Source organism: Leucopleurus acutus (genome assembly GCF_964270905.1).
Source record: "Leucopleurus acutus genome assembly, chromosome: 15".
Lineage (NCBI taxonomy): Eukaryota > Metazoa > Chordata > Mammalia > Artiodactyla > Delphinidae > Leucopleurus > Leucopleurus acutus.
The window spans coordinates 18922555-18934786 of record NC_139157.1 but is presented as its reverse complement, the minus strand read 5'-3'; the positions used below and the strand labels follow the sequence as shown (position 1 = coordinate 18934786).

Below are 12232 nucleotides of genomic sequence, written 5' to 3'. Positions count from 1 at the left end.
TGGAGTGTCACTAAGATGACTTTATCCCACCACCTAATAAAGTGGGAAACTCATGTGTCCTTAACTTGTGTGAAACCCACGTATCCTCACTCCAACAGATGCTGGAAAGGCCACCTGCACATGGCCGCCCCATCATCCTGGTCATGTCAAGTCAGGGCTCTTCTCCCCTTACCACACACACTGTGCTGTACAAGGAGACATCCAACCAGGGAATGAGATGACGTTCTCCCCTGGTGGGAGGCTTGCCCAATCTCTTGCCACTTCCCTTCTTTCCACCACAACATACATTCCATCTTATGAGGGCCAAGAGATACATGGGACTTTATGCTAAGTGACAGCACTGCTTTTATGATAACATAATATAGAGTAAAATTAGCACTACAAGTCACAGTGTAAGACATAGAACCATGAGCATCCCTTAAGAGGGATGGTGGGTGGGAAGATTTAGGTGGAGTCCGCTGCCTCCAAGAATAAAGGAGAGTGTCAAGAGTGGAGGGAAGAGAGCCAATTTGGGATAGACACATACACAGCTAAGAAAGCATCTGCCGCTTGGGAAGAGACAGTCCCACAAGGTAAAAGAAAGAATGCACTCCACTGATGTGACTTTCAGGATTGGGCCTGGCAGTAAGAAACAGCTGGGCAACACAAGGAAGATCCAGGATGTGCAGGTGCAGGTTACGTGGAGAAAGGCTCAGGAGCCAAGCTAGGCCCTACCCCAGCCCTGGCACCGCCCAAGTGGTGTGGTCGCCATCTCTAGTTACGTGTATAACCGCTCACTCACTGGGTATCTTTTTCTTTTCCATCTTCAGGAAGAGGCAGCCAGAATTCTCGCCCACCAGACAGTGTCCGTCGGCACATGTGCAGCTTTGAAAACCCACACACTGCAGTGAATGTGTAAGAGAAGCTGCATGGAAAAAATAGTGGTTTGCCCCTTGCTTTCTCTCTCCTGGGTTTTCCTACTTTCTAACCTGGAAACAGATGTGGTGCATGCCATCAAGAACGAGGAACCATTTACGTGCCATGGTTTGCACGACTGCCTTAATTTGATCGTCCATTGTTCTTAAAAGGACACTGTCAAGCTGTTAGTCTTTTTGCTTTTTTATGTTTTGATGCAAGAGGCAACACTTTTTTCCCATTCTAGAGATTCACTTTTGTTTGTGACTCCCACTCACAAACTTGAAAGTGAATTTTCCCCCTTCACAAATTTGTTAGCTTCTCCTTGGCAAACAGAGCTCTTTCTTTTGTTTTCTTTCTTTGCCTTTTTTTTTTTTTTTTTTGCTGCTACACAAATATTTGATATGATCCTGTCTGCATTAAGGTAAAAGCCATGATTTGAACTTATGGAAGGATTCCATAATGTCAGTTTGACGAGGTGGACACCAGCCTTTGCTGGGTGCCTCCTATGCCCTGGGGAGCACAAAGCAAAAGTTCTGTGAGTCCCACAAAAAGTGAGTTTTGCAAAAACAAACAAACAAACAAAAAGGAAAGTAGCTATTTTCCCAGAACTTTAGTGCTTTTATCAGATTTTCTCCATCTGATAAAACCAGTGCATGTTTGGTCCAATTTTTGACCTTTAGATCTTGACAGTGTCTCTTTAAGTCAACAAAAGAACATAGACCATGTTCAATTCATTGTGCACGGAGTCTGTGGTCATTTTCAGCTGTTCCTTTACAGCCCTTCAAACTCCTGGGAGAGTCAAAGGTACACATTCCTGCAGCAGGAGGGAGCTCACTGATGAGGTGTCTGTGGCTTGAATAGCTCTTCAGATGAGAAGAGCCCAATTTGTTCAAATGTTTGCTACTGAACCTGGCTGTGGAGCCTGGTGAATGGGGCCCTAGCATCTCTTCTCTTCACTCAGTGGAGTGCATTGGGAAGTCGTGTTCTGACATTCCCTGGAAAGGCCCCAATAGAAAGTGTGTGGTCTCGGTCAAATCGTACTGACTTTTGGAGGGAAAAATAAGTGGTGGCTGGGAGGACTCTGCACATCTAGATCAGAGCCACTCTAGTCTGCTTGGATGCATTCTCTGTAATTCTCCCGAGTCAAAAAGCATTGAGTGTTTCTTGCACCAAGGGTTGAGTCTGACCAAGAACACAGGAAGGACATCCTGATTATGACAGCTGCTGGCTGCCTGTCAAAAGGGATTGATGGGACTAGTAGATGTGCTTGTCGTGTCATGACAGCAGGGCCAGAGAGAGAAGAGAGTCACTTAACATTTCATGACTTAAAGGTGAGTGCCTAAAAGCAAAAACAAAGGCTGAATGTGGGTCCATCATTGGTAGGTGACAAAAAATAATGCAACAGTCAGCAAAGCTAACAGGTTGGTTGTAAAGAACTTTTGAAATGAGATCTACTCAAGCTTTCTGGAGATAGTAAAGGATCAGGAGAAGATTGGTAGCTTCCAAACTGTGCACCATAGACTGAGACTGACTATTTTTAGCCTTGGTTGTTCCTGTGGGGGAAAAAAAAAAGATATGTTCTTTTTGTGACCTTAGGTTTCCACAGCTTTTGTGAACAAGCAAGGCAAAGGGACTAGTGATAGAAATAAAGCTGCCTACTGGATCATTATGGTCTGCCTGGATCTCTCCTGCCTCTGAGGAGTAATCCCTGCAGGGCAATGCAACTGCCCTGTATTTCCTGGGAAAATGTGAGGACTCAAGTACTGCTGAAGAGCATCCAAAGACTTGCTATTAAAATTATAGGTCTGGGGGCTTCCCTGGTGGCGCAGTGGTTGAGAGTCCGCCTGCCGATGCAGGGGACGGGGGTTCATGCCCTGGCACAGGAGGATCCCATGTGCCGCGGAGCGGCTGGGCCCGTGAGCCATGGCCGCTGAGCCTGCGCGTACGGAGCCTGTGCTCCGCAACGGGAGAAGCCACAACAGTGAGAGGCCCGCATACCGCAAAAAAAAAAAAAAAAAAAAAAAAAAAAAAATTATAGGTCTGGAAGCATGGAGCATAGAAAAAAATGATAATGCTTGACCTGAACTTTCTTCAGAAGGAACATAATTAGGTTCATCTATACCTCCTGGAGGAATATAATTACACCTGGTATACCTCTGCTAAAACAATGCTGCTGTACCAACATGATGTCATAAATAAACTTTGGCACCAGAATTTCTTTCCTCAGCCAGCAATCATCATTAGGTTGAGCCGAAGGCCATTCAAAATGTACTTAGAAAAAGTTTAGTAACCATCAGAATTCTACTCTTTAGTTTGAAATAGATTTGTCAATTTTCTCAAGACAGTAGACCCTACACCCGGACACAGTTTATGGGCTCTTACATACTTTATTGATGAGGTAATTTCATTTGTGGATGCCTGTTTCTTTATTAATTCATTGGAGAAAGCACAAGGCTTAATAAAGGCAAACTGATTTTCTTTATGTTGTCTTTTATCCTGAATCATATAACTTTAGGATATTCAATGTGATTGATCCAAAGATTCTAAAAGGAGGACTGTATATTTAGACTTTGTGATATTGTATATTTCAGCAAGCCAAATGTTTTTCTGATTAGCTTATGATGAGGTTAGAATCAAAGAGGAGAGGGATAAAATTCACAATGCCATTTAAGATTTAATATCATCAGAAACTACCATGTTCTCATGATATCGAAAAGCGTTTGTCTTCACCAACACATTCAGAGATTCTCTACCTTATAAGACGTGGTGATTCAATAAGGTGAGAAATTTTAAATATGTTCAGATAAGCTTCCAAAGATATATAGATATATATATACTGAATATATATATATATATACACACAGAATATATACTAAATATGCATATTTTTTCTGGAAAGCTTTCAAGAAGGGAAACTGGAGTCAGTGGGAGTTCTTTGTGTTGAAGACTAACTTGGGGTTGCCTGGGAAAACAGGGCTCTGACTCAAATGGTTTCAAATAGTCCTATGCCTGATGTGCTACAAGAACCACTGTTCAAAGTGCATTCTGGTACCAGCTTGCTGAAACAGGTGGAGGTGAGATACCGGAACAGGGCAGCTCTGGCATCCCATCTGAAGTGTCTCAGGGCAACACCGCCTCCTCCTTGAAAGGCCAGATGTCCCAGTCTTAGCTGCAGGGCCACAGCAGAACTGTCTGCAAGCCTGCAGCTATAGCTTGTTTACTTGGTGAGCCATTCTCTCCACGCTGTGACCCAATGGCATTTCCTGTTTCTATTTTCATTTTCGAAGAAAACAAATGCTACCCTCCTCAGATTCCAAGGAGTGAGACTTCCCTCCTCTTGGGAAGGTCTTGCCTTGTCTGGGCTCTCTGGATGCCATCCTTGCGTCTGTTGTGCAGCTATTAAGCCTAGTGGCAAAGACTTGCATTGGACATAATGGAGACCGGTGTTGTGTAAGCTTCCCCCTCAGGCAGCTTGTGCGGGATGCGTCCCTCCTGATCTCAAACATCCACCCACTGTTATTCCCATTTTAGACATCTCTGGAGCAGAGAGCAGTGTACTCTGCAGATGTAACTAGGACTTACCGAAACAAATAAAACAGACAGGATCACTCTGAATGCCAAAGGTAAACTAATCTGAAAAAAAAAAAAAGATACACTAATCTGTTTATACCACCCACTTCCAACTCTTCTCTAAAGTGCTGTAAATACTGCGTTTTCTGTTTGGGGGGATTGTGATACTTATCTAAGGAAAGAAAAACCAAAGCAAGATCCCAAGGCTGCTGGAGCTGGAGCTGGAGCCGCTGCCCTCCCCCCACTTAGCTCTACAGGACTCTCAGCGCACATCATCCTCCTTGTCTCTAGCCCCTCCTAGGCCTCACAGCGATTTCCTCCAATCACTGCAATATCAGCAAATATATTTAGCCACTCGAGGTGTTTACTCCAAACACTACTGCATTTGATCTTCAAATATAAGATTGTTCCGTCTGATGTCTGTCTTTTGAAGTCAGAGCAAGAAAGGTCGGGTGCTTTGTGACAATTCTGTGGTGTTTCTAAACCAGGTTGCTTTTCCTAAGATTAGGGAACCAAGTAAAATTAAATAATAGAATGAAGAAGCTGATGGCTGGAACACAATGTATTAAAGTTATCCAGGTTTCAATAAAAGTCTTATTTCATAATAATATTGCATCTTTATAACACATTTATTCCTTTTTGCTGCCCCATATTTTATAAATTTTTCTCTTCTTAATATCACAGCAATGGGTTCTCCACCTTTTCAAATAGGATAATCACTTTCACACGAAAATGGTTATTAAACCTTCACCTGAATCTGTGACAGTAATTGTACCTTTATTAGTGGCCACTTGAACACAAAACATGAAAAAAGGCTTCTCAGAACTTAGTTACACTTGTATCTAGAAGTACCATTTATCATAACAGCATTTTGCATTTAAAAATAGCAGCCCATAATCTACAAAAACATAATATTGATTCAGCCTAAAAACAATGCTCTAATATACATGTAGATTCATGGACGATTCAAGCTGTCTGTGAACCATAGGTTAAAAATAACTAATCTAGAAAGACCAAAGTTTATACCCTGTGATGCAGTTTCTATGAGATAGTGCCTTTCCTCCACTCTGGTTTTTAGGAAGCAATTTATTTTGTCCTTGAAAAAAAAAGGTTAATCTAATTTTCTTAATCTGATAAATTCCCTAGGGCATTATAACTGTTTCCTAATTAAACAGCACTTTACAGAAAATCTAGAGCAAGACTCTGAGGGGAATGAAAGCTGCTAATTTTGACAGCCAGGGTGAAAATCTTCCATCACAAGAATAAAATTGCTATTGGATTAAATAGAACTAAATTGTGATCATATCAGTCTGCAAGATGATTAATAATGCCTTTTACATGATTGAAAAAGAGGCTCATATAGGACCCCTGGACAAGGTGGAAAACTACCCATGTGAGGGAGCCAGAGAGTGAACTAAGTCCCAGCAATACAAGGTTACCTTTTTTGCTGGCATATATGGAGACTGGGCAATGTTTCATTTGGATATCTAAGCCTACTGATTGAATTAGGGCAGACTAGCTCTCAAGGGAATTGGTTTTTAACACACACACACACACACACACACACACACACACACACACACTAAATGACACAAGCAGCCTTTTAGTTTAGTGATTTTCTTAATGAGCATGGAGAGGCAAGCATCTGGAGAAGGAAAAAGTGTTTCCATTGCAATAGAAAGGGATGCAAAGCATTGCGGTTGGAAATTACACTAAAGCATATTTATGCAAGGTGAGAGGCAACTGGGCAGCCTTATACTTTCTGGAAGAGGCATATTAAATGCATAAGGAGAGAAAAAGTGTGAGTAGAGTGAGAGATGGAGGAAACTGAGAAAGGTGAAAGTGGGAGGTGAGCTTGCCTAGAATTTCAAACTCAGAAGAGGAGCTGTGGGTTCTGGTCTTGCCTTTGGCTGGTTGACGCTCTTGCCAGAACACCACTGGCTCATTCTTTAGTTTGCTCGCCTCAGGAGAGAGTCAGCTGTTCGAACAAGAGAGTGTAGAGGTTGATAAGTCAGTAATTTCACATTTAGAAGCAGATATACATTCTTAGAGATTATATTAAGCATACGTTTGAGTGAAATATTAATTTTGATATAGTATTTTGGAGATGAGATTTTTCTTGGACTATTAAAAATACAGCATAGATTATCAGATATATGGAGGAACTGCCTTCTTCCCAAATAATGAGAAAATTTTACCTGTTATATCTATTTTAAAACTTTTATATCCAGAATTTTCTATAATTGATATCAGACTTTCAACACAAATCTGTATTTATTTGACTCACTTCACTTTCAGGATTATAAAATTTGAAATGTCAAAACACTACCTTCATCATAAATGTGGAACTCACATATAATTTTTGAAGTAGTCATTCCTGTATTTTCAAAATGATTAAATAAACCATTATGCTAACTATTGATCATTTCCTATATTTTTCCAAACAAAAGAATCTGATATGAAATAGTCTATTTCACATATCCACCTAAGAAACAAATACTCATTTTCCCTCTTCCTTTTAATGTCAAAAATGTGTCATTATTGTGCTACTTTCTCTGTTGTTTTCATGGACACAAAGAAAAAGCAAACTCCTGAAAAAAAATAAAAGAAGAAAAAAACGATTTCCCTATTTAAGTATTAACACTATTGTTACTAATAGTATGCTATGTTAAGGTACCACCATCTGCTAAAAATTATACAGAAAATAAACTGAGTCCGAAAGTAAGACCAGAATTATTAGAACAGACAGAATAGAATTTGTAGTATATGCACCCAGTACATCTCATTTTTTTTTTCCTTCAGAGATATATTCTATTTGGTTGGTTTTATGGGGATCCCATGAAAATGAAAATTGGTAAGTGTGGAGGATTGCTGGTGCCCTAAGACTTTTCTTCACCAATGCTCAATGAGGAAAAGGCCCCAGAGAAGTCTGGTCTCAGTGACTTCTGCTTTGTCTGAATCTTAATTTTGTCACATTTGCAACAAACTATGCGAGAAGACTAAAGCAGGATATGGGTATTTGTATTTTTCTGGGCCTTCCAGTTCTGTCTCTTTCAAACACACCTCATTAAATGCTGCCAGTGTGAAAATCCCAAACTAGCTACTATGTGAATTGTGATCCACTGTCTGTGTCAGGAATAATACTTTGAAATAAAAAGAAAGCTGAAAGTTAGGAAACTCTTAAGTGAAGCATGGGTCTGGGTTTTTCTGTCATCTCCTTTTTTTCTCTTCTGTACAGATGCCATGGGCATAATCATGCCACCCCTGTTAACACAGGAAATACCTGCATATCAGGATGGGCAACTGAGAGGATGTATTTTATAACTTCACAGGACAATGAGAGTAGCCTTATCCGTGTGTTTTAATTTGTTCCAGGGACTAAGAAAGGGAGGCAATAGCTATGGTCATTATGCTCTGTTGTCCATGTGTAACTAAGATTTTACTTTTAATTTGTTTCCTCCATCAATTTTGTTTGGAATCTTTCAAAGGCTTGTACTGAGCAACAATTTTATCATTGCCTTAGAGTGTGTGTGTATGTGTGTGGGTGTGTGTGTAATAGCTGTGAAATCATAGACCTAAATGAAAAGAGCTGCTTCTACAACAAGCTGGCTCTTCTCCCCTACAACTTTTCTCAAGGTCAAAATGTCCTACCTCGTCTTGAGGTGGATGGAATCCCAGGTTGCTTCAGAGGCAACCTGTGGTCACTGCAGATTTTGGTGTTGGATGTATAATAAGGAGAGGGTAGGGGTGTGGAGGACAAGCATACATACCGTCGAGGGGGGAGTCAGATTGCTTTGAGCTGGGCTAACAAATGTTTTATATGTATGTCACCCTGTGTGCATGATATATCTGCAAATAAACCCATCTCTATTTTATTCATAGTTTTAATGGCAAGTCTGTGTCATGGTCTGAACCAGGTGGAAGACAGGTGCCCAAGGGACAGCACATGTGGCACCGCCTCTCTGTGCACGTGAAGACCAACGAGACGGCCTGCAACCAAACAGCCGTCATCAAACCCCTCACTAAAAGTTACCAAGGCTCCGGCAAGAGCCTGACCTTTTCTGATACCAGCACCAAGACCCTTTACAGCGTGGAGGAGGAGGGTGCCCGGCCGATCGGCTTCAGCCCGCCCAGCAGTCCTTCTATGGTGGTGCACCGACGCGTGCCGACCGCGGTGGTGAGCACCCCGCCTCTGCCGCCCCGCCTGACCGCAGAGGAGACCCCCCTCTTCCTGGCCGACCCGGCCGTGCCCAGGGGCTTGCCCCCTCCCCTCCAGCAGCCGCCGCCGCCGCCGCCGCCAGCTCAGAAATCCCTCTTGGACCAGCTGCAGGGAGTGGTCAACAATTTCAGCACCGGGATTCCGGATTTCAACTCGGTGCTCGCAGTCCCCGGGGCTCCGGGGAACGGGGTGCGGCCCCTCTTCCCGCCCCCGGCGCCGCCGCAGCACCTGCAGATGCTGCCGCTGCAGCTGAGCACCTTCGGGGAGGAGCCCGTCTCCCCGTCGGCCGACGACGACGACGAGGACGACAGCGAGAGGTTCAGGCTCCTGCAGGAGTACTTGTACGAGCGGGAAGGGAACACGGAGGAAGACGACCTGGGGGAGGAGGGAGAGGAGCTGCGGGCGGCCAGCAAACCAACTCCGGAGGACTCGCCGGCCCTGACGCCTCCTTCCCCCTTCCGCGACTCGGCGGCCTCGGGCAGCTCGGCGCCCAGCTCCCCCGTGTCCGAGTCGGTGCTCTGCACCCCTCCCAACGCGACCTACGCCTCTGTCATCCTGAGGGACTATAAGCAAAGCTCTTCCACCCTGTAGGGAGGGGGTGTCCACAGGGGAAAGCAGGAGGGGTCAGGGGGCACCAGCACCTCCGGAGACTTGCAGAAGGCTGGGGGAGACGCGGAGGCTGGAGGTGAAGTCGGGGGCAGGGAAGAGATCGCGGCTGCCGTCTTAGCAAGGCCAGCGCGAGAGATACGGGACTCTGCCAGCAAAAAGCGATCCAGGCGAAGATTCTGATTCTTGAATTACTCAAAAGCCTTCTCTGGGAAGAAAGGGAATTCTGACAAAGCACAATCCCATATAGTATGTAACTTTAATCGCAAGAATGAACAAAATCAACCAACATAATCTCTTCAGACCATTGTGCATAGATATACATGCCCACACCCTTGGCCCGTGTGGAAGGGGACAGCTCGGGAGGACCGCCCAGTTGAATCATTAGCTCGTTGTCATGGTATTCCCAGCAAGCATGGTGGACAGGTGGGTGAAGGGGGGGCAGGCGTGGAACCGCCCGGAGAACAGTGATGGACAGCAGCTCATTTCTCTCAAGCCCTTCTCCCTACTGGGCCCACAGACCCCTGGTCTTCGGGACACTCGGGAACTGGCCCCAAAAGGGGCCTCTGCTCGCCGACTGCACCCCATCCAGTGCCAGCCTTGCTGTCACACTTGGAGAAAGGTGTGTGGATACCTTGCTGCTTTGTGATTTCCCTCTATTTAGAAAATAGGAATAAGAGCAAAATTATCACCAAAAAACATTTCATCAGGAGTGCTAAGGGAGGGCGGAATGAGAAGCAAGACAGTGCATAAGCTTGGGGCTTTGAACAAAATCAGTCAGCAAAAATCAGCTTCCCATATCTGATGCTCGCTTACTGGTGATTTCAGAAGTCCAGACAAGAGATTGTTTTGAGAGTGGCAGAAGACTTTTTGTGGATTTACTTGTGTGCCAAGGGGGGCTCTCCTTTGCCCTTACATTAAAGAGAACAAACCATGTGGCAAAATTGTTACCTTCCATTTACTGTAGCAAATAATACTTACCAGTTGAACTTCTAAGATGCAGTATGTGTATTTGGTGCCATTGTTTCTATGTGCTACAGAAACAAATCCATCTTTGAACTCAATGGTGTACTCATAGCAACTATTATTGGTTTAAATGACAAATAATTCTAATTGTCACTGAAGTCCCTGTAACTAGCAAGTGAATGTGTTCTTGTGTCCTTATATACCTGTGATAATGAAATTTGTGCAAAGTAATGTCAATCTAACTGCAACGAGAAGATTGTCTTCCGATATAGTGTAGATATATTTATGTTCCAAATAACATTTTATATACCATTGCCGTCGGTATTTACAGGAACTCTTTGAAGGTTTGACTGCTTTGGTCCAATGTTTTTCATATGCTGCTCAGATGGTCCCTCTTCTTCTAAGAGGGAACTTATTTTTCAGATATTTTATGATGTGGAAATATGTTATTAATGAAGAGGTTTGAAAATTTGTTATACTAAAAGTTCGCAGAAACTGTGGGTAACAATAAAAAGGTACGTTTTATAAACTTGCACACATCATTATTAAAACATAAGATTGAAATGGCAGTATTTACATTATTTCAGGTTTCTTTAGGGTTTGTTTGTTTTCTTAATTTTCCACAGCTTCTTAAGCTTTATGTGCTTAAAGCATATACTAACTTCTAAGTCTGGTCATGATTTCCCAAATTATTTATTCATCACTTTTTGATCTCTTTTAATTTTTATTTCCACGTTCTTTTATTCCTATATTTTCACTCATAACTTGTCTTTTTATTTTTGTTATTTGCGGTGTATACTATCCACATACATGTAATCCAGTTGTTTCGTTTTTGCTCCCCCTTTTTCTCCCCAATAAAAGAGATTTTTCTTGCTGTTTTGATTTCTTGTATTACTTGGGAATGAATCTTATCCCCTTAAGTATCTTTGTTTATGTTCAGTCGTGTTTAATATGCTTCCTTCATGTTGAAGCTGCTGATTTCTCAGCCAAAATGTATCTTAGACTCTTTAAATACTCACTGCATCATTTGTTCAGAATTTAACATCCACTCCAATGTTTGAGGCTCATATTTCTTATGTCTTCCCATATTCTACTGCCAAGTTTAGTCAGTTTTATATCAAGAATAGACTGCCTTTCCTTTTAAAAAATTTCTTTATTACACCTTTGGTAGAAAGACCTCATGACTGAAACATGGATTTCAGTTCCATATTTTCACTGTCATGAAGCAGAATGAGGAAAATGGATGGTTCCAATGCTTAATATATGGTCTACTAATTGGCAAACTAGCAAGGGAAAGTATACTATTATTAGTGAAACAGGTTTTTTATCTTAATGCCACTGACATATGTTCTTAAGATCAGGACTTGTGCATTCAGATACTTTTAAAGTAAGACTAGATCAGGAAAACTGCTTCTACTATTCAAATACTATGTCAGTTTGTCCTGAGGTTTTAGTCTGAGACATTTGGTGAACACATTCAACGCCAGTCACATTATTACTCTGAATGCCTACTATTATCATGATTAAAAGTTTTCCTGAATACAGTAGAGTACTAGCTCTTAAATTATCATTGTTCAAAATTGGAAATGTATACATACATACCCTATAAGAAGAGGACAGAAACTTTCCACCTTAATGTATGTGCTTATACAAATTGTATAGCTCTTGTACAAGTGTTTTCCTTTGGCTTGTTACTGTCTGTTGTCAAATATCTTGATACTGCTGTATAATAAATATTTTCTATTTATTAAATGTGTATGTTCCCTCTCTCTACTTTGTAAGAGTGACAATAATAGAAACAGACTGACTGGTATAAGAAATAATTTCAATGTTTTGTTTGCTCAGCACGTGTCTTCTAGGTGAAAGCTGGAGATGACCACACGAAGTCTACCGACCAGGTAGGTGACAAAGTAGAGGATAATTTGATCATGAGCAAGGTTGTATCTCTAACTCTAACGTTTAAAATGAAATCCA

At 42.2% G+C, this 12232-nt stretch overlaps 1 protein-coding gene across 2 annotated transcripts in view; it reads left to right on the top strand.

The window, feature by feature from the left end:
• The window catches only part of GRM1 (glutamate metabotropic receptor 1), a gene marked incomplete at both ends in the record, with an annotated part of 355378 nt that extends 346101 nt beyond the window's left edge, over positions 1-9277 (top strand). Inside the window, one exon of one of the 2 annotated variants that reach the window (XM_082855605.1) lies at positions 8350-9277. In XM_082855605.1, the coding sequence (XP_082711731.1) occupies positions 8350-9277 (928 nt within the window). Of the gene's footprint in view, positions 1-809; positions 871-8349 lie in introns of those variants that run through there. The other variant, XM_082855606.1, reaches the window with a different exon arrangement.
• Between the last annotated feature and the right edge of the window lie 2955 nt (positions 9278-12232).